This window comes from Archocentrus centrarchus, chromosome 3 (assembly GCF_007364275.1).
Source record: "Archocentrus centrarchus isolate MPI-CPG fArcCen1 chromosome 3, fArcCen1, whole genome shotgun sequence".
Taxonomy (NCBI): Eukaryota; Metazoa; Chordata; class Actinopteri; order Cichliformes; family Cichlidae; genus Archocentrus; species Archocentrus centrarchus.
In genome coordinates, this window is record NC_044348.1 from 10,738,545 (window position 1) to 10,762,062 (window position 23,518).

At 38.1% G+C, this 23,518-nt stretch overlaps 1 protein-coding gene across 7 annotated transcripts in view; it reads left to right on the plus strand.

Moving 5' to 3' along the window:
* Positions 1–23,518, plus strand: part of LOC115777468 (protein diaphanous homolog 3) — a 177,280-nt gene that overhangs the window by 88,130 nt on the left and 65,632 nt on the right. For all 7 annotated transcript variants that reach the window (XM_030725391.1, XM_030725398.1, XM_030725376.1 and 4 more), the window contains 3 exons: positions 4,238–4,362; positions 8,936–9,100; positions 16,934–17,069. In XM_030725391.1, coding sequence (XP_030581251.1) covers positions 4,238–4,362; positions 8,936–9,100; positions 16,934–17,069 — 426 coding nt within the window. The remainder of the gene's footprint in view (positions 1–4,237; positions 4,363–8,935; positions 9,101–16,933; positions 17,070–23,518) is intronic.

Genomic DNA, 23,518 nt, shown 5'->3' on the forward strand with positions numbered 1-23,518 from the left:
AATGCTGTCTGGTTGCTGGCAGATTTTTCTCAGCTTCAGTCTGGGACTAAGAGAAACATAACACTTTTTAGACAAATTAATTATGTTATCCTGTTAAATTGATACTGTCTATTAACATTATAGACAGGCAGGACTGATAACATTTGCTGCCTAGCTCCAACATTCACTTTATGGGTTTAATACTAGCCAGAGCCATTAGCTGCTAACTTAATGATAATTTAACAGACAGCTAAAGTGGCTATTTGGTAGTTGCTAATAGTTAAACAGCTAAGGTGTGCGCCGCCAGGTTAACATTTATGATAACTGCTAAATACTTTAATGTCCTTAAAGGGGCAGCCTTACTGACCTTTCAAAATTCCTGTGACGTGTCCAGTGCTGTGTGCCAGCCTGTCTGCAGGATACTGTGTGAAGTTGTGTCAGCTGGAGGCGACCAGCACAGTTGTATCAATACTGTTGCAAATGAGTTTCTAATCTGATAGTAAATTTTAGGATTGATTAGTATATAAATTGATTCATTTATTTATTTTTGACAAGCCTATATCTAACAAAGTGGATCCTGAGCGTATATTAGTCACAATTCATCTGTGAGTTATAAACATTTGACACAATTATTTCAGAATGGTGAGAAAAAAGGTGGATGCCTAACAGTATGTTTTTCATACAGACCCATTCCAAAAAATTAGAATATCATGGAAAAGTTGATTAATTTCCATAATTCCATTCAAAAAGTTAAACTTTCATGCATTATAGATTCAGAGCCCACAATTTAAATGATTTCAAGTATTTATTTGTTTATTTTTACATAATTTGGGCTTCCAGCTCATAAAGCCCACAAAAACAGGATTTCAAAATTTAGAATCAGCCCAAACTACTTTTCAGTTTTTGCAGAAAAAAAAAGAAATTAGGATCACATCAAATCAATCAAAATGTGGTACTTTCAAAGCGACATATCAATCTTCAATACTTTTTTGGGAATCCCTTTGCTTTAATCACTGCCTCGATGTGACATGGCATTGAGGCAATCAGCCTGTGGCATTGCCTGGGAGATATGGAAGCCCAGATTTCTTTGCTGGTGCATCTTCTCCTGCCACATTTTGTCCTTCCACTAGACTTTCCATTGATATGCTTGGACACAGCACTCCGTGAACAGCCAGCCTCCTTAGCTATGAAGTTTTGTGGCTTACTCATCCTATGGAGGCTATCAAGTTGTTAGGTCTGCAGTCTTCCCCATATTGAACCAAACTGAAGCAGTTTTGACACCTGGGGAAACCTGTGCAGGTGCTTTGAGTTTAGTAGATGATTAGTGTGTCACACTCAGTTTAAAACATTCTTGCCCTGCAAAATTTGGGCTGATTTCTCCACAGTATTCTAATTTTTTGAAATCCTGTTTTCGTGGGCTTTACAGTATGAGCTGGAAGCCCAAATTATGTAAAAATAAACAAATACTTGAAATCGTTTAAATTTTGGGCCCTGAATCTATAATCTATGAAAGTTTAACTTTTTGAATGGAAGTATGGAAATTAATCAACTTTTTCATGATGTTCTAATTTTTTGGAATGGGTCTGTACATGTGTCCCTTCCCAACAGCTTTTTTTTGTTTTTTGTTTTTTTTTGTTTTTTTTTAACTTTCCATGAAAAACAGGAGGATTTTTTTTAAAAGTGTGCTTTGCCTTTAAAAAGAAGATTTTTCTTACATTCTTAAATTGGAGCCAAACACCATGCACTCCTTTCCCTTTCAGTAAGGGGTAAAAAAGTCCAACAGTCAGTCAACGCAGAGCAGTTTCTTTGTGAACACTGCTTTGATTGAGATATTGTTAAGCACAATGCACTTTTGGAACAAGAATTTTAAAGGTGTGCAATTTTAAACCCCTTGACTGACTGTAAGTATCATTGTAATCATACAAGGAAAGAAGGAAGACAGAAAAGTAAGACAGAAACTGATAAAGTGAAAATACATTAAACACTATGTAAAACATGCATTGTATAGAAGGAACTGATGCAGGTACAGATGCAGCATTAGTTATAGTAAGTGTTACATGGTTTTTCCCCCTTAGGCCTTGGTGTTACTGTAGTGCACTCAGTCTTCTTGCCCAATCATGAGTGACAGCAGGTTGAAAAGTGCCGCCTGCCTTTTCCTCCCAGCATGTTCAGTGCATAAGCATGTAATTTGTACATTTCATGAGTGTGTACATTCACATGCTCACTCATACACTCCTTTAAACTTCAAATTAAAAGAGAAATTGTACAACTTCAGATAGTGCAAAGTTTTTAGAATATTAGGAGTCAAGATGTCTGAGAGGACGTGTGTGTGTGTGTGTGTGTGTATCCGAGATGGTATGTTCCCATCAGTGAATGGGTTTATGCTCTAAAGTCAGAGCAAAGCTTAACTACATTGAAGTTCTTTCTCTTTTTTTCTTTTCATAAAGCATGTATTAGGATCAAGGGAAATTTGAAACTACTTAAAATTAAGCAGCTTATGCTTTTTTGTCAAGTAGGGTCTAATCGGGGTAATTTAAGCCATATGCTATATTCAGTCACTAGCTTAAAGTGTCAGCCATGACCAACTTAGCAGAAAGTTAGGCTAAGTGTTCCCCTGCTTTTCAGCCTGCATGATCCGTGCACCTGTTGTTAAGACCAAAGTCCAAGGATTAATGGAATAGAAAGATTTGAACTCAGTCAACTAGCTTCATGCCTTCAGGTTGCAGTACTGCATTGTCTGTTGCTCTGTATTACACAGAAGTCACTTGTACACTGAGTAAATGTTGTTTGGAAAAATGCTGGCAACAGAACAATGTTTTGCACATTTTAAACCATGTATTTAATTGTGAACAGTACAAAGAGATGGGGCTGCGATACTGCAATATCTTGGAGGCCAGCTGCTGTAGTTTTAACAGATAATCCATTGTTGTGCTTTTTTTGTTTCATAATGTGCCAAATGTTTTCAGTGGGTGACACTTTTGGACTGTAGACAGGCCAGGCTGGTGCCTGGAGTTTTTAACTGCAGAGTCTTGCTGTTATAATGCACGCTGAATGTTTGGCATTGGTTTCCTTTAATATGCAAGGACTTCTCTCACTACTGGGTATTCAGTTTGTGCCTGCTTGTCACCTTTTAAAAACTAGACTCTGTTTTTAAAAGGTGCAAAATAAAAGGTCACCTTCACACATGTGCAAGGTACCCATGCTCTGTGAATTAAGGTGCAAACACAAATATGAAACTATGGAGCCCCCTTCAGATCAGAGAGATTTTCACTTTTGTTTTGGCTTAGCATTACCGTGTTTTCCCAGACTCACTTGGGTGGAATACCCATGTATATTAAATGCCACTTAAGTACATTTGGCAATCGATTTTAGGATTTGTATTTTAAAATTTTTTATCTCTCTAACCCAATCCTGCTCTTATTTTGAAAGTGCAGCATCTAGCTCCAGGCCCTTTGTATTTACCTAACAGTTGGCTCACTGGCCAGGTTGCCATTGTGACAGTCTGCTCCTGTGGTCCACAGGCTTTTCAGTAGTTTTCCTTGTTCTGCATAGCACATCCTCTCTGAGCTGGAGCACCTTCAACACTTTCTGTTGTCTTAGTGTAATTTTAATTGAGTGTAAAGTTAAAATGATTTGCAAGTAATTGGATTATGTTTGTAGTTTCCTTAAATGTATAAGAATAAAATTTTGGGAAATAGGGTTCCATATTTGCACTATAAATGTGGTTTCTCAGTCATTTAGACACAAACAGTACAGCACCCGCAAGGCATGATGATGGCTGATTGAGTATTTCATCATCAAGTATCACAACACTGAGTATCAACATAGCAATCATTTGCTTTCACCACAGTTTGTGTGACAGTGAGGGTATTGTATTTTAATATTAGGTTGTTTACTGCATACACATGAGCATGAGGAAAACAGAATAATGAACAGCTATGTATTAAACATACTTTCACTTGATGCGTATATTTTGTCATTGTTTATTCCCACGGCGTTTTGGGCACAGTGTAAGTGTGCTTTGCAATTGAGTTGGCTTCTTTTATTTTCCGTTACTTTAATATTGTATGGTGTTTTTCTCTGATTCTTCCCAAGCATGAAAATAATAATGCATTTGATTGTACCTTTAATTGAGTTGTACTCACCTCTTTTTATTTTTATTTTTTTTTTGTTCACATTTCCTTGCCATGTGGGTGTATTTGTGTGTGCTTTTATGAATGTATGCATGTGTGTCTGAAAATATGTGGGTGTGTGTCAGTGTCTGCAGAGAATCTGGAAAAGAGCCTCAGGCAGATGGAGAGGCAGCTGCTGCAGCTGGAGAGAGACCTGGAGACTTTCTCCTCCTCCGATGACCCCAACGACATGTTTCTCAGCAAAATGGCTATATCCTTTACACGTGTATGCAGAGGCTCATCTCTTTGGGCCATCATACAGTAATGAGCACTTTACAAAGTCAGAAAAATACCACTCAATGTGGATTTTATCTCTTTACAGTAATCACTACCCTGCTGTTTAGGCTGGAAACAGAACAGGTTTCAGGTTTATTACCTTAACAAGTTAAACTGATCTTCTGGAATAATAGTAAAGAACTCTCAGATCTTTATATTTCTTTTTACCTTTTACCAAATTAAATACTCCATCCATCCATCCATTCTCTTCTGCTTATCCTGTTCAGGGTTGCCTGGGGGGCTGGAGCCTATCCCAGCTGTCACTTTATTGAATGCTGTCACCAGTACATATTATAGGCACAACTTCACCTACTTCCAGGGTGTACAAAGAAGAGGACAAGATCTGAAGTTAGAGCTATTTATTGCTACTCTGTACATCTGCATACACATCTGCCAATCTCCAATCTCATTGTACATCCTGTATAATGACAATAAAGGCATTCTATTCTATTCAATGAGGCACCAACAAGGATGGGCTGAGCTTATAATCATGCACCCCCCCCCCCCCCTTTTTTGCATCCTTCTGGGAAGACTTTCTACAAGATTTTGTGTCTGTGGAACTTATTGCCAGGTCATCCAGAAGTGCATTGGTGAGGTTAGACACTGATGTTTAACATTCTAGTTTATCCCAAAGGTGTTTGATGGGGTCAGGGTCAGGACTCTGTGGAGATCAGTCAAGTTCTTCCACACTAAACTCATCCGACCACAACTTTATGGACTTTGCTTTGTGCATTGGGGCACAGTCATGCTGGAACAGAAAAGGGCCTTCTCCAAACTGTTCCCACAATGTTGGGAACATGAAATTGTCCAAAATGTCTTGGTAAGCTACAGATGTAAGGTTTCCCTTCACTAGCTATGTACCTATCCTATTTAAAATGTCTGTCGCATGTTTTATGATGACCCTGATAAAAGGCCACAAGCCAAAATGCGTTGGTCATGCAGTAAATTTGTTCTTTATACAACAAGTTTTTATACAAACACTTTGGGGATCACACAAGGTGCAAGGGATAGGGTGAGATGGAGGCAGAAGATCCTCTGTGACAACCTCTGAAGTGAGCAGCCAAAAGAATAAGAGGAGGAGGTAATAACACGCTTTTAAGCAAAAAGGGAGAAAAGAATATGCAGCCCTCCCACTCTCCCTTTCTTGGTTTCCAGTGATGTGCACAAGTGATGAGTGGCATCGCATTCTGCAGTCAAGTTTTGTACCAGTACCCCTCTTAGCTGTTTTTGAAGTGTACTTAAGTATGAGGCCAGCTTCAAAATCAAGAGAAGTGCTGAAGAATGTGAATTATGTTGCGTTTGACTTTCTGTCTTTTGTTTTAGCGTCACTCACTCAATTTTATGAAGCTACAAATATGTAATTTCTTTTTACTGTTCCTCTGCCCATGTGGGAAATTTAAGTCCATTGCTGACATCTGTCTACATTTGTTTGACAGCAGAGTAAATTATTCATTGTCTTCTGAGGTAGTTCAAGAGGATCAGGTTGACAGATGTGTCTCAGGCCAGGTGAGTAAGTATGTGTTCAATAATACACCCTGCACCTAGCCTCCTTCATGTAGTTTTGATCAATAGCCTAGGGGTTGGGGCACTGATGACTTGTGCTGTAGTAGTTAGCAAAGAACTTGAGTGAGGCACAGTAAGGTTCACTGAGAATGGGTTTGACAGCTCCGCGTACTTTTCTTTTCAATTCCTGATGTCTTGCTCATGTCTTGGCCCTGATTAAAAACAATGAAAACTATCAACTCTGTTGGTAAAAATAGAAAAAACTGGGGGTAAAGTGTAATGTAGATGAATCAAACGGGTTGTTGATGGGACGTCTGGGGTCTCATTTTCACACCAGTTCACAGAGTTAACCAAAGGTTTAACTAGACAGGCATTAAATTTGTTTAAACCTTTGCTAAGATGCTCTCAGTACTCTAACAAAAACAAAAATGTTGTCTGCTGCCTGGAAATGAACTCTGAGCATCACAAGATGCGGTTTTGACTCACCATCAGAGTTATTAAAGTATTCAGGTTCATTTTTAAAACAGTCAGAAATACAACTTCAATTCCAACATTTCATAAGCCTTCTGTGCTCTATTGTGAATTTAAAAATGGGTTCATGAGATTTGCATTCTGGTTTTTGCATTTTATAGTGTCTTACTTTTTTAATTTTTAATTTTTTATAAAATTTGGGTTGTATTTCCACTGTTTGGATATTATTGCCACACATTAAGTTTTCTTTTCTTGCCAAATATCCTTTAAATAAACATCAAAATGAAACAAGAAGTGCGCAGACCTCCACAGCTATTTCCTTCTGATTCAGAAGCTAATTCCTTTACTAATTTACCTTAAAGTTTTTAACCAACATTAGTAAGCAATCGTATCATCAAGCTTTTTAATTAAATTTATCCTTCCAGCCATCCATTGCTTAACTTCTTATGTTAAGAAGACTTGCATCTCAAATTAAGTAAAACCGATTACAGTAGATTTCCCGCCATACAGGAGATAAAACTTCTAAAAGTACTTTGTCAAAAGAAATGTACTTCCTCATTTTTTCTTTAGACATTTCATTGTTTCTCCTAAAGATGCCTCTTGAAAAATGATATAGTCATGTTAGCATTGCAGATCAGCAGATTCTCCGATAACCTGCTAAACATGAGCTGCTTGGGATGTCACACTGGTGACACTGAAAATCCCATTTTCACTTTATGCTCCATTTGAGTATATATTTACTGTGTGATTGGGCTAGTGTTACACATCTGAATCTGAGCTAAGCTTGTAAAGGTGGTAGATTAGAAAATGAGAGAACAGAAGGAGAATGATCAAATGAAGGAGGAGAGAATGAAATGTGATGGGATGGGAGAGGTGGGTGCCTTTGAGAATGAGCTGCAGTGGACCATTGCTTTCTCTGGAATAGGGAAGAAGTCAGGAGAGTGGGAACAAGACGAGCAGAGATATTTCACACCCCACGATACTTATCAACCACGGCTCTCAGCTATTTTTTTTTTTCTTTTCTTTTTTCTCCTGCTTTCCGTCAGCTGCTCAGACTTTCCTCATGCCTCTTTCCCCCAGCCCCCTGGCTTGGAAAGATATTACTGACAAGTCAATCTGGGAGGAGTGCCTATTGAACAGCATTTACCCAGCTGTGAATAGGTAGTCCCATCCCCAGCCAGATTCAACTGAGGCCAAGCCTCAAATAGGTCCATCAATTGAGCTATAATGAAGGGGCACAATAGGAGCCAGAGAGGCTGTCCACACACTTGTGTGATAACACACACACACACACACACACACACACACACGACACTGTTGCTTCTGAGACAACAGAGTTGTAGCCATTAGCAGGACTGATGTTTAGGGTCAAATCCTTTCTTTCTCCTTTTTAAAATAAAATTATTCATACAGTTGAAAAGAGATATTCAAACTGATTCTAGCTCAGATCTTATTTTCTTATACAGCAAAAGCTTTGAATTTCACTTAACAAGGTCATCATGTACAAATTCAGACAGGGTTATGATTTATGTAATAGGTTAACAAAAAACTGTCACAAATATATTTTGAATAGCCAATTCATGGTTACTACATTTCTACACTAAGTGAATTTTATGTGTGTTTGTGTGTGTGTGTGAGAGAGACAGTACTGTATGCCCCGGTGGTTGCTTGATGTGTTTGAGTGTTCTCACTTTCCCTCCTCTGCGCTGACACCTCTCCAGCACATGTTAACACAACCATTACCTATTTGTCCTCATCCATGCAAACATAACAACGCTGTCCCGTGCTTCAGCTGGGGAGACCTTGTAAATGCTCTTCCATCTTACATTCACATCAGTTTTGTATTTGCAATATTTGCTAGGTCAGTCTGTTGAAGACATAATTATTTTATGTAAAGACCAACTCTTGCACTTTTTGCACTTTAAAATACTTGGAGACTCATTGCCTAAAAATTATAAGCAGACTAAGACTGTGCTTGCTACGGCATTTGGAACAGAGCCAGAGCCGAGAGCACAGTTAAATGCAAACACATCTATTTAACTGTGTTTACACTAACTTGGAAACTTTTTCAGTAAGCAATAATCTCATTAGCTAGGCTTCCAAAAAATCAGTGGTAGGCAGGGTTAAAGTAATATGAACTTAAAGTGCAGCAAAAAAAAAATGAGTCGCGTAAAACGCCCAAGGTAGCAATGATGTGAATATTGGTTTAATCATTTTCAGAGTAGACTACATTCACTTTTTCTTGGTTTGTGTTTGCATTTAATATTATGCATGTCAGATACACTAACAGAATTGCCATTATCTAACTGATGGTAATAGTTGCAGGGGTGTGAGCACACTTTGACCTGACAGACAGCATCAGAGCACTTAACACCAACATTACAGTTTATCGGCAATTTATTTTCAGCTTCGGTTCCTTGCAACAAGAAGAGTGAACGCTCTCAGTTCTGCTCTCAAGTTAGGGAGTGCTCACACCAGCCTGTAATAAATACTTGTGAAATGGATGTAACATTGACCTTGACCACAACCCTCACAGCTTCAGCAAAGTTGCACGGGAGCAGTACGGCAAGCTTGTGATCATGCACAGCAATATGGAGACGCTGTATCAGAACCTGCTGGAGTACTTTGCCATTGATCCTAAGAAGACCTCTGTGGAGGAACTGTTCACTGATCTCAGCAACTTCCGTTCAATGTTCACTGTGAGTACGAGTGCCCCTCGAGAGAACCATGAAAGGTTTTTCAGAATATCTTGTGTGGAGTTAAAAAAAATTTACCAAAAAAAAAAAATTTTCACTAAATTTGTGTGTTTCTGATTTGCCAGTCTACACAGGGATTAGCAGAACATTTGTATTACAGGGAGTTTATGTTTTAATGTAAAATGAATGAATCAGCTTTAATCACATATTAAGATCCTTATCTGAAATTTGTTGCCCCCCCCCCCTTTTTTGGGGGGGGGGGGGGGGGGCAGTCTGAAACAATTTACTTAACATTTGGCACAATGATACATTAAGAAAGATTGCAGTGCTCCGTCATGTCAGCTGGCATTTCCTAATGCTATTGAAGAGTACGGTAGACTTTTTTCATTTATAGGTGCATTTGCATTTTGTCTTTTTAATCTGCTTAAAATAATGACAATATTACTAATATTGCCTCACTACTCCTGAATTTATAACCATGATAGATGAAAGCGAGCACCGTCAAGCTACTTATTATACTGCATTCAGTAGTTGTCCAGCATCAATGAAGTGAAAGCCTGAAGCTGTGATAGCTTATTTCAGTCGTCTGCTTTTCTATTTGTGGTCAAGATTGCTTTTACCAAAAAACAAGACAAGTAAAAGGTTTGCTTTAGTTTGTGTTGGGTTTGACGGCAAAAAGAAAACCTCAAAAAAGAGGGTTATTTGGTAACTGTTTAAAACATTTGCTTTTTAAAAAAATTCATTGGCTGTTTTAAAACACAACTACTTCTTTTTTTGTGTTCTGGGGTAAAATATAAAGCAGAACAGTGCCAGTCCTGTGTAGTCCAGTCCCACCCGGACATTTATGTCATCCCTGAGCTCCATGGCCTTATCAGTCTGGTGATACTGTGAGCTCTGGAGCTACAGAGACCCACTGTGTTTAATCAGCAGGATTAGTGGCACAAGCCACTGGGCGCGACAGATAATAGTAGCTAATTAGCCTACTAAAGTTATTGCCCTGCCCCTAACTTAACATTTACCACACACACAAATGGATTTCATGCCTTTTTGCTTCCCCCCCCCCCTGCACAGTGATTACTTATGCTTTAGTTTTTTTTTTTTTCTTTTAGTCCACAATTGTGCCATTTATGCTCTTTCAGTCAGAGTGGTTGTGGGGCTTTTAACAGTATCCTTCTAGGCTCAGAATTGACAACATTTTAATGAAGCTTCAACTGCAGTGCAAATGTAATTGCCTTCTTAATAATAATTCTTTGGAATGAAGGATGTGTGTGTGTGGTAACTGAAACTGAAATAACAGCATCAGAGCAATGCATCGTTTTTTTAGAAGGCCCCTTCACATAGAAAAGCATGCGCTGCACTGACTGCAGGTTGTGCGAATGACCAAAATTTGTGTTGCTCTGGTCATTCTGTTCCGCCTGTACTATGTCATTTTTTTTGACCTGCTGCCTGTCATTCTGCATTTCTGTTTGTCATATGAATGTACGTTAGACCTCGCTGCAGTTGACCATGACCCGTGCGAGTGGTCGCCATAGATAATAATGGGTTTCAGAGCACAGCACAGGAGTGCCATTGTTGTGTTGTATGTGAAAGGCCCTTTGACTCCCAGAAACTGCCCAAATATTTTCCCAGGTACTCATATGGCTGTTATTATTATTTTTTTTAATGATGCTGTTGATTCCAGGACTAACCTGTACTGTTGTCCTTGTCTCGTTTGAATAGCTAGAGCTGCCGGAACTGAGGGTAAACGATGCAGATATATTCTGTGCATTAATTATTGCCAAGTAATAGAAAACGTATATATATAAAACATTCTGCGCGATTCATATTGTAGCTGAAATCACTTTTATTTCAGGCCTACGGTTCAGGTTTGAGTTTTGCAGTAGCTTTTATGTTCTGACCAAACATAACAGTTAATGACTCTACTAGTGAAAGGTGAACAGGCCAAGTGTTATAAAGACTAGCATTATATGGTCAAAACTCCCAAGATAGTTATTTATTCCCCTGTGATAGGTCAGGGCGTAAGCAGCTTACACTCTCAGCAATTTGTTGAAACGGTCACATCACAGAGACACATCTTGGGAAAAGCCAAGGCTAGGTCAATGAACGTAGGCATACAGTAAATCTCAGCATCGTAACCTCTCGGTCAAATCTGTGTCAGCATTTACCCTTCTGTTCTGAGGCCCATGCTAATAGGTGTGTGCTGTCTCTAGACCACTGCCTGGGGCAAACTGAGCCTTGACCTGTGTGTATCTTGCTGGCAAAATGTGTGTGCATGTTTGTTTGTGTGCATATGTCATTCTGCATTGGCATTTTTTTTTTTTTAATAGGAAAAGCTGCTTACTTATTTCACACACAAAGACGTGCACACACAATTGTGCGCACACATGCAGCATGTTCAGTCACACCCGTAGAAGGAGACACAGGGCGAGGCCGCACATTTGACAGGAATCCAATTGAGCGTGTCTAATGGCGGACATCCAGGAGAGAAGGAGGGCGAAGCAGACCTGCAGTGATGAAGGAGAGCAGCAGACAATTTTAGAGAGCTGGTTTTTTTTCTCTCTCTCTCGCTCGCTCTCTTTCTATACCGCTATATCACACTCGGTCTCTCAGCATTACAGTAAAAATTTAGGGGGGTTTTTGTCCAAAGATCTCTTAAAATCAGTGTTCATTCAGTTCATATTACATTTGTACATTTCAGCTGTAAGATAATTGTAGTTGTCATTTTTTAAAAAATTCACATTTAAAACAAAACTGCCTTATTTGTGCTTAAAGTTCACATTTAATTCTATTCAGCTGATGTCCCCACTGACATTTTAATTCTTATTTTCCTAATTGCTTCTGTGATTTAGGAAGACAGCATGGCTTCTTCATGCTGCCAGTAATCATAACAATTTTTGCTTTAATAAGGATGTTTTGGTGTAATAATCTTTAGCTCTTTGTTTGTAAAATTTAAAGCGTCCTTTTTTATAACAGACCCACTCACAGTATTGAACCATTATTGACCCATCATCCTGGATTGTTGTTGTTTTAAATAAGATGTTCTTAGGCATCTACACATTTTCTTACTGGACCCCCATAATATTATTATTGAAATCACCAAACACTTTTCATAATGAATGAGAAATAAAGAATAAAGCTGATCCATTGACCTTAGGTTCAACAGTAGCATGTGATGATGATTGGCCTCATTCTTGGCTCTTACTATTGTTCAGCTGCCATTTACATCTAGTTTCTTTGGGAAATTATATATAGATTTTTACAATTTAGTTGTATTTGTGAAGTTAGTTTTAATATGTAATATATATGTCAAATATATATATGTTAAAAGGACTTGGCAGTCCAATCTGTGAGACCGTAAATGGTACTAATTTCACAACTGACTAAACTGTATGGAGTTATTTAGATTCTGAGCAGTAACATCTCTGTTGGTTGCTTCAGCACAAGTACATTTACTTTCTGTTTTAGTAAGTGAAATTGCCTTTTCATGAGAGGGTTTAGTTCACATTAGGCATCCATCATAGCTGTCTACTTGTAACATGGGATCGCTTAATTTTTCCCTGCTGAAAATGTGTTGCATGTTGGTAATCTTGTTCTTCTCTTTTCTTTTTCCTCATTCTGTCTGTCCCTAATTTACTAGATGCCCATTAAGAATATAGTCATTTGTGAATTGTTGGTTGCCATAAGCAACTGACAGTCATTCCATCAAATCAAGTTCATTTCGTTGAGTAGTTGGTTTCATTTAAAAATAGTTATATAAAGAAAGCTCTAAGTGCTTTGCAGACATTTGGTATTCAATTTCACCCTCTCTTGTTCTTCAGTACTCTCTTCTCCTGAACTCCTATATGCCCATCGAGTGGTACTTATCAAGTTTTTTACATGCTCTTGTGTACTGAGCGTGTACTTATGTGGGTGACTTTAGACAAATATGATCTAAACTCATCCCTTCCAGTTTTGTTCACTGCATTGGCAGCACGTTAATAATAAATGATAAATTTTACTTATTTTAGTTGTAACACGCACTAACAGCATAAGGTTTGCTGTTGGATAATTGACTAAGTCATTTGGGAAGATTTTTTGGATGCGTTATTGCATATTATTGTAAATATTGTAAACTGTTAATAATAATATCTGATGGTTTTATAAGGAGCATTTGGCTGGCTTTATAAACTTGAAACAGGCATGTATAATGCTTATAAAAAAGAATGTCCAAGTCTCAGATTGGACTTGAACAGAGGTGAGTCATGAGGCTGGTTGTCACTTTGATTGTATGTCTCACATAATTTCATAATGATGCAATGAGGATGGGCTTACTGATCAGTAAAGAAACCTTTACTTTAAAACCAAAATATTATTTGTCAATTTTAACAGAACTTTTTGTTATTGTCTGTTTTCAGCTAGGTTACATACATTATGTGGATAAAATACTGGGCAACATACACGTTACACTTAGGAGCTGCTCAGCTGTGGAACCCACGCCACGAAGCTCCCGGCGCAGTTTTTGTGCTGATGTTAATGACAAAGGATTCTTGAAACTGCTTTTAATATTGAATCAGCAGACCCCACTTTGTAATGTTACATTTTCTGCCACTCATGGCTGAATTGCTCTGTTTCCTAAACATTTCCATGTTGGAACAATATCACTTATACTGTATGTGGATTATCTAGGAGGGATGAAATTGACTTGTAGCAGTGGTGGCATCCTTGTACCACGCTTTCAAAGCCAGAGTACCTGGCTAGGTGCTCGATTTTGATACAGTTTAAAGATTAAGCAATATAGCCCAATATGTTTGTCTATGTATCATATTTTGATATGTAATTCAGAAAATTTTTTTGTCCTCATGCAAGCTGAAAAACAAATTATAACATGATTAATGGTAAGTAAGATTTGATGGGTTAGTTCTTGGTTTTGGCTGTCCCAACATTGTCTGGACAGTATGTTTTTGGGTTAGTGTCATTGGATCAGGTCACTTTAGCACTCGCAAGTGTTTTGCAGTGACGGGTATTCAGAAGGCCATACACACACACACACACGCACACACGCACACACACACACACACGGCTGTTTGGTGTGTCAGTTACAATTTTTGTTTATTACTGTTTTGCAACTGTGATTAAATATCCTCAGAGTGAAAATGGTTCAAAGTAAAGTTTAGGCTGTTAATGTGGACAGTAAAATTGCTGTTTTACATTAAAATGAAGACTTCATGTTTATATGAGGAACTCACCTTCACCCCTAGAGCTCAGCTCAATACGAGATTGTGTTATTAAGACAGAGACTGCAATGCAAATACTGCATCCTCCTACTATGAAGCGAAAACTGAGTGGGCTTGAATACTTTATCCATTGTATGTTTTCCTAAGTTATGACCAACTACAATGACTTTAGAAATAAGAAAAACTAAACGTCAAGTTTTTCCAGTGAAAGATTAAGGTCATGAGGTGCTGAAGTGGAGTATTTATTATATAGGATGCCCTCACAGTAGTGTTTTTATGTAGTTCTATATGGCTCAATTTAGCAATACAAAAAACACTGGATTCAAGCACAGACAACAGTGATGAAACCGTCCCAGTTTGAATACTGTATATGGTTACACCCTTATTATTAATAATTTACAGTGTTTATTGAAGCTGCCATTTCTCTATTTTTCAAGGATCTTGTTGATGCTGAATCAAATACACTCAACTTGTTTTGAATTCAAGTTGACTATATAATTTCCAACAATGGTCACTTGTATGTAGACGTGATAAGAGGTTGCACTGTGCTTCAATAAGTGATTACCCCTCTTTAGTGTGTCACTGTAGTTTTCCCACACGGTTCTTGTAGAGTGTGTGTGTGTGTGTGTGTGTGTTTTTGTGTGCATCTTTTCATGTTGGTTTGACATTACTATTCTATCACTGACCTGCCAGTCAAGCTGGGCTGTGTAAATAACACGAGTGGAGGGGGGTTGAGGGGCAGGCCTTGGGTGTTTGATGAAAGCCCGGACTCCCTCGCTTTAAGTGACTGGCTATTGATCAGGATGGCAATCATGCTAGCACTCTATTAAATCATATGCAGTCTGTTTCTCGGCTGTGGAGTTATTGAGCTATTGACACCATTGCAGGAGTTTAACAACAGGGATTATAGATCCTGTATTCACAGTAGTTGATCCTTCTTATAGAAGGGTTCTCCATTGAAATTAATGACACAAGTTTTGAAGTTGGCTACTTCAGTTTGTTTAAATGGCAGTAACATTAAATGACATCCCAATGACCCAAGACCAGATATTGATTTTAAACCACCACCAGTGTTTGCTCATATGAACTGTATTGTACATGTTATTCAGCCTCAAAGGCCTCTAGCAAATAATGTTTGATCCTGCAAATTCCATAAAAATTCTCTTAGGACATAGGAATATACTATTTCAGGAGCAGGAATACGCTCGAGTGCGAGGAGTACTGCGCAACAAAAACTAAAACTCGTACTATGTTTTATGATCCATCAACATAGATTATTTTGTGTGTATTTCAATGATCCTCTCAAATTAATTAGCTTTTTTTTTTTGTTGTGTAGTTTGTGTAGATATAGGTGTAATCTTCTATTCGGTGAGCTGCAAAGTGATAATGGTTGCAATGGTGATTGAAGCTTTTTAAAAGAAGTTTAAGTTGTTTTGTTTTTTGTTTAAATTAAACTGCATCTACATTGCAACCAAAGTAGGTACAGAGGGTCATATACTAATTGGAAACTTGGTGGTTCGGTCCTTCGTTGCTCCAGTCTGAATGCCAAAGTATCCTTGGGCAAGATACTGAACACAGTTGATCTCCAATGCATTCATCGGAGAGTGAATATTAGATAGAAAGCACTTAGTTGTAGAAAAAAAGTGTTTGAATGAATGGGTGTATGAGGTATCTTGTGTTCAAGTAGATTAGAAAAGCTATAAAAGAACCAATCCATTTACCAATTACTAAAAAGATAAGTATATCGGTCTCTATTTATTTTTATTGTTGTTATTTTATCATTATTATGCATTGCAACGCAGTAATATCTTCTAGAACTTTGGTATTTCAATTGAAATATTTCAATATTAAATAGTTACTTTTTCACAGTACTGTATCAGGTTATGGATAAAGTCTGCTGCTCTTAAAATTTGTTGCTGCAATCAAACCCTTTTACAGGAAATTATAAGACGAATTATGGCGAAGCACAAATGACTATAAATGTACTTGTAATAACTTGTGTGTTACATTAAAACAAACCATCTACAGCCATACTTCAAAAGAGCAGGGATGCTGTTTAAAAATAAAGTTAATACAGAGTGCAGTGATTCATTCACAACAGGACTTAGAAAACATATCAAATGTTTTAAGTGATAAGTGTTAAAGCAATATTGGAATATACCTTATAAAACCATGGGAATGTTTTTGCACTCTACAGTAAGGTAATGCTTCAGATGCTATTTGTAGGTAATCACAAGACAAAAATGGAAAACTGATCAAATTAAAAATTTGCTAAGAGTATATTAAAGTAAACAGAAGAGAAAAGAATTGTTTGTGATCGTCTTCTCTTTATTCCTTGATCATTGTTCCCTCAATCTCATGAATCTTTAGTCTCTGAACTCCTTGATATGAAGGCGTTTTCTCTCTCTCTCTCTGTCTCTCTTAAGACCTGAGCCCCAGTGTACCTAAGAAGCCTTATCTGACTTTAGTGGTGCCTGATAAAGATTTCATTAGGGTTTGACAGCTGCCTCCCTCTTTGACAGAATCTGCACTATTGTAATTAACCCCACTTAGCAGTCCATCATGTTTTTTTTTTCTTTCTTCCTTTTTTCTCACTTTCTCTTTCTCTCTGTCTCCCCCACAGCAAGCACTGAAAGAGAACTTCAGGCGGAGGGAGATGGAGGAGAAACAGACGAGAGCGCGAGCAGCAAAGGAGAAGGCAGAGCGTGAAAAGCAGGAGAGACAGCAGAAGAAGAGGAGGCTGCTGGAAGTCAGTGCAGGTAGAGACTGTGCAATTTGCTTTGCATGTCAACTCTCGCAGTGATAAACCCTTTTCACAGAGCTGTGTGCTAAATCGATCTTGGGTCAAATGCTGTAAGAGATCACTCAGACAATGAATTATACATACAAGCCCCATTTGAATGGATTAGATGTGACAGCCATTTTCTCACAATTCAGATTTCAACACACGAAAAATTAAAACCCACATCTGTAGAGAAAATCTGACAAATTTTGATTGATGGATGTAGTTAAGTAATGTTTAAAATAATATCCATTGTGCGATATTAAAGCATGTCATAAGGCTTTTATTTTAAAGTGTCACTCTGTCCATATCACTCTTATTGAAATTATAGGCTTGATTTTAATTATTTCAAACCAATTAAGTCATCAAATGTAGTTTCCCCAACATGAAAATCATGCATTATTATACAACTACTACACAGTAACACAATCTCAAGTCATTGCTTTTTATTGTGTTGCTTTCTTTTTATTTGTGGTCAGTTTGCTATTGTAGACAATGCAGATTTTTTGCCTGGTAAATATCAGTTGGTTAAGAAATTCACCTCTTAGTTCATCCTTATTGAGAGGTTAGAGCACAGGCTCAGCATGAAACTTTGGCAGGATTCGGCATTTTTGACTCAGATCATCTTGTTAAAGACCAGTGTTTCTAACCACAAAGTATCCAGTCACTCAGGGAGCTGAACATTACACCAATGCCTTTTAAAGGAGATGTTGCAAACTGCCAAAATTAAATTAAATCCTTGTTTACGTTTATGTTTTAACATTTCAAGATAACTAGGTTAAAAAAGTAGGCCACAAAAAAAGGGGTTGTCTTTTAGGTTTTCAATGAAAGCAGTGAAATGCAGCAGAATAAGAATTACCCTCCCAAAGGAAAATAGTTTCTTCTGACGTCTGCTCAGAATGGAGCTGTAAATATAGTATTATTTCATTTCAATACTTTTTTAGGCAAAAGTTAAATCAAAATAAAGAATCTGATTGTATATAAGAGAATGCTCAGTGAGTACTAATGGAGTGTCAAAGAAGCTTGCTCTCATGCTTTATTTAGGGATGTTCACGACTAGGCGATTAATCGTCGCTATTGTCGCTAGTCCGTGCCAGACGTACTAGTCGGTTAGCCTAATTGTTAAGATTTTACTTACTGCGCGGTGCCGTAAATGGTTGTCCTAAATGCTACCAGCCATCTGCCACCAGATAAAGCTGCAACCTTGACATTATAGAAAAATAATGTCAAGGCTAAACTTGGCGTGAAGGCTGGCGGAGAGGGCGGTCGGGGCTTCACTGCTCGGGCTGTAGCCCCACAACCCGGCCCCGGATAAGCGGAAGAAAATGGATGGATGGATGTTTGTATTGTTGTTTTGTTAACATCTTATATTTTAACTTTTATTGAGATGAGTATCATGAATTGTACAACAACGTTTTTCGCATGTTATTTTCTCATATTTTAATGATGCGTAAACATCATTTGCAGTAATGCGTTTTCATATATTTAACATCAATTTCTTTAAAAAATTTTTTTCTTTGTTGTCTGTTTGGAGTATAACGTGTGCTGCTCATAATGAACGGGCGCGGTGCCACACAGCATGGTTTCAAATGCCTTTGTTTAGATAGTTTTTGACATTGTCCATTAAACAGTCCTAAAATTTAATTTGATATCTGAGTGTTTCTTAGTTTTAGACTAGTCAAATTTTTTCCCCCTTGTTTAATTGACTAAGAAATTAGTCGCCAGGAACATCCCTATAAATAACAAGCAAATGCAAAGTCGGTTGGTTCAACAATAATATCACATACACTGTATATCAGTGTGAGATGTGTAAAACATATATATAATAACATATATAATAAATTTCAGTGATGGGACAAGCGTCACAAGCTAAAGTTCAGTGTGTGACTTGACTGAGTACTGCCCTGTGCAGTGTCATTAACTGTCATGTGATTGCATTATCTGTCAATAATTGGATATTTCTTAGTGTATTTCTTCTTTTAAACAAAAGCAAATACTTTAAAACACTATTGGAAAGACATCCATCAGAGGAGAAACTCAAAGCAGCAAAAGTGAATAAACTGACACACAAATTAGAGAACGTGTGATCATTCAAATAAAGTCAAGTGCACCTTTGATGGTTATAAAATCACACGTGAATGTCAGAACTTCAACAGTATTTTGGGTCTGTGTGCTGTCTGCATCTTGGTGTGAGAACTTCAAAAAGATGGAAAAGGATACGAGAAGATCGTGACCCACAAAAAATTGAAATATTTTGCAGTAATCAGGAATTATAGAAGAAGCCAAAGTACTGCCAATCAGTGCAGCAGCGGCTGCCCTTAAGATGATGAAATTGAAAATTTGCCATTTGCACAATCTTACAGAGACACACTTGACACAGGGGGCATCAGTTAAAATCAGATTTTCTGTGACAGCTTAGACAGTGCAAAGGACATAACATAACATTACCATCTAACATTAATTTCTATGGATGGCTGGGGAGGGACGGGGGTTTTCTGTGAGCTTGTTTACATTTAGGCACTTTGCATATTGGCAAGATGAGACCATAATAAATTTGTTCGGCTCAGATGGGGTCTTAACATGTTTGTCATGAACCTTGCTAGGACTTCTACAGTGCATAGTTCTGACAGCGAAGCAGAGAGGTGGCAATGTGATGATGGGGACTTCATGAGTGCTAAACATGTTGACTGATAAGATTTATAGACGGTGCCATGAATGCCTGTTTATGTATGCCAAAATATTGTCTGGCAGCACGACTCCCAGTCTCCAGTGGCTTGGCACAACAAAGATACTCCGGCATGATAATAAAGCACATTGCCAAAATCACATAAGACAAGAGGTAAAACTATGACCTGGCTCGTACATTTCCTGACATGAATCCAACATAACACCTTTGGAGTGTTTTAAAAAGGAAGGCAGAGCAAAAAAAACCCTCCAGCAAAGAACAGCTGGAAAAAAAAATCTCTGAAGAATGACAGAACATCTCTCAAAAAAAATGTGCAGTACGTGCAGTATCCCCCATGCAGGCAAGCACTGAGTTCGCCATCACAAATAAAAGAAGGGGACAAGGTTTGTGTTCAATTTGGTGATAATGCAATTACTATTAGGTGACACAGTTTTGTAATTTGACATGCTGTAAAAGATGAGACAAAAGTTATTTTGAAACATCCCTCATTAATTTTCATATTTTGCCTTGACAAATGGGACCTGCATATTTCTATTATAATTTTCCCTTTTTCAACATTCAGCAACAACTGAGGCAGCAGCACCTAGCTGTCTAAAGTGTTACCATCAAGTGACACAACTACTTCTTCCACAGATAGAGGCTGGATCTCTGGCTTGTATCATGCATGAGCAGATACAGAATATAGTTTTATAAATCGCGATTAAATATTTAAATTTGTAGTTTTCTTGCATTTGATCTCCATTTTTTTTTCAGTCAAGGGAAATGTGTCTTACAGTTGGAAAGAAAAATTCATAACGCACTTTCAAGAGGGAATAACATTGACAGTGTCCGGGTGACAGACTCTTATCTGTCATAATAAATAAAAATTTTAAAAAATAATAATTAATACTAGTCCAGCCATCAATCTGTTTTCTTAACCACTTATTGACTTCAGTATTCATTTTATTTTTTATTCAGTTTTATACCACACATACACTGCATGCACTTTTTGCCAAGGCCACAGAGCACTTACCTTTCTCCAGTAAGTGCTTGTCTAAAGAAATTATGAAACCTTCTCTCTCCATGAGCCCAGAGCTCCTCAGGTAAGGTCTGAAAACAATAAGCCAAAAGAACGGCAATAAAATGTTTAATAAAGTATGATTGCAAATTTAGGAGATGTTTAAGGTTATTTATTTATTTATTTTTCTAATACAATATTTGTTACCAAATTCCCTCCAATTGAGCTTTGCCTGTCAGACCAAGTTTGTATTATAAGCTATTAATCCAGGTAAGGCTGTTACAGTACTGTCAGCACAAGAGTGTACGCAGATATTTTGTTATCTGAAAGAGACTTGCCACCAGTGTATGGCTGTTCGTTTTTATCAAATGTCAAAATGCTAACAAATGTCAGCAGGTGGCTGTTCTCAGACAACAAAAAGCAGGCCTAGACAGACTGCATATGAAGCCCCCCCCCACAACCACCACCACCAACACACACACAAAAAGACAGAAACAGGTGTGGTAGTTTTTACTCAGTGCGTTTTACAGTTTTTCTGATAGACTCAAAAAGTTGGTCGCTCAGCCGCCCCACAGTTAATGAAGTCTGACATTACTGTAGAGAATGGGATCTTGGCAATCTAACTATGGATCAGTTGGCTAAATTATTGTTCATTATGTGCCACCATGGCTGTACGTGTGTTTGTGGCTAGGCCAATCCTTGTGCTAGTGGACTTAGTTTAGCCATGCATAGTAAAGGCTCTCCATGTCAGCCCTGCTCACTCGGTTGTTATGTTTCTGATTAAACCCATGACAGACATTTGTGGCATCATTGGGCAAAAATTCTATAATAACCTTTCAGCATATTGTAATTCAATTTGTTCTACAAATGAAAGTCTGGTCAATATCACTGCCAATGTTACTGCACTCATGATGAGAACATTAAGCCTTGAGAGCACAAACACAATTGTGACAATTGATAAACACCAGACTGAAACTTCGTACAGACACGTTTTCAATCTCTGATACAAAAACTCTGACTGTAGTGTTTGCTGCCTTCTTCAGCAGGAGAAATTGGAATGGCCAATTTCCCCTGCTTGTGCTTTTTCAGTTACGGCGCTCATAAAGTTTCTACTGAATTTGCACACTGGAGAACTTAAGCTTGAACAAGCAACAGCATGTGCAGGAGAGGGAGGATGTGCGGCGTGTACAGATGCTGTAATTTTTCTTGGTTTGTCTAGTTGTTTTTGTCCAGGTAAAGTAGGTCCTTTGAGCCAGCAGAATCTGATTGTTTTCTCAGAATATCTGTCTTTGTGCTCTCTGCTCTCACAAAGAGATAGTGACAGGAAATAAGACAAAAAAAAAAAAAAAAATTGTTTTTACAAAAGTTGCCTTCTGTATTTAGAATTTAATAAGCATCCAGTTTATGCGTCTGGTACATTTGCAGTTGTTGTTGTACAGTTGTTTTAAAGACAGTCTGGGTTTTGTCAAATGTTGGCCTTCCTCACAGATGTCTGCAGATTGATGCTCTGAAAAATAAGTATTTTATGGCTGCTCTTTGACCAGTTATGGTGTTGTCAGATTGGGTGCAGCTTGCACATGATTGTGGGAGGTGTATTTACGCTGGACGGCCATGCCATCGGCTGCTTGAAGTGTAGTGAAGCTACGGTTTGTTTTTGCTGTTTATCTTGTGACTGCCACAGCAGAGTACAAAGCAGCTGTCACCATGTGACTTCACACCATTGTAATATCCTGTCCTGTTTAATCCAAGGTACAGTGGTTTTGACATTTCATGACCCATGAACTTTGTGAATCTATTATTCAAACTTCCCTTAAATATAACTTATAAGAAGGACATATCTACCTTATGCCAAAAAGTCAAATTCCAGCTGAGTTGTTTTATGCTTTTTTTTTTCTTTTTCCTCTTTTACCTAGAAGTACCTTTGGTGCCAGAAACATGTTGAACAGTTCAGACCCATTTTCAGTGCACACAGTGAAGCTGGCAGAGCCATTTAGCTTGGCAGTCCCAGCCCTGCAACACCATCTACAGTCAGCATGGCTATGCCAGCCACTGTAGCTCTCCTGTAGCCGTCAGGGTGCAAGATCAGAACCGCTGTGCTCCATCCAGGCCAAACATGCTGCTGTGGTATTACTATCAGGCCAAACCAAGGCCTGTCTTGGCTGAAGCATAATACAAACCACCCCCATTCCCTTTGCTCTGGCCTGAGAACACATTTGCCATAAATTGCCTGAAAATTTTTACAGTGTTGAGCTCATCCAATAAAGGGTAATTTTGAAATTATTTAACATTTGTCTCATAGATAGCTGCGTATGGAATCTCACCTTCTGTCATGATTTATTTGTAAATGCCAGCAAAAGGGTTAAAAGCAAAAATAAGCTACTGTTTATAAAAGTGTTTTCTGAGTTGTGGTACTGTTGGAGAGGCTTTATGCTAATTGATTAATAATCAGTGGTCTGCAGGTGCAGGCTTTGAGATGCCGTGTCTGCAGTTATTATCAGACACTTTACAGTATGTGGATAAGGTACTCCTACTTGTTTGTATTGTTCCTGTGATATTTTAGCACAAGAGAGAGAGATGCAGTATTGTTGGATGACATTGAAATCATGAAAATTAGTCATCTTGTTGCGCAACATGTTTGTTGCAAGCTGCGCACTCAATAGGAAGAGAATGTACCATACCCTACCATGAGGCATATTGCAGTGAAGCTGGTTCTCTGCAGAAGGCCCTGAAAGACCTGTGACAG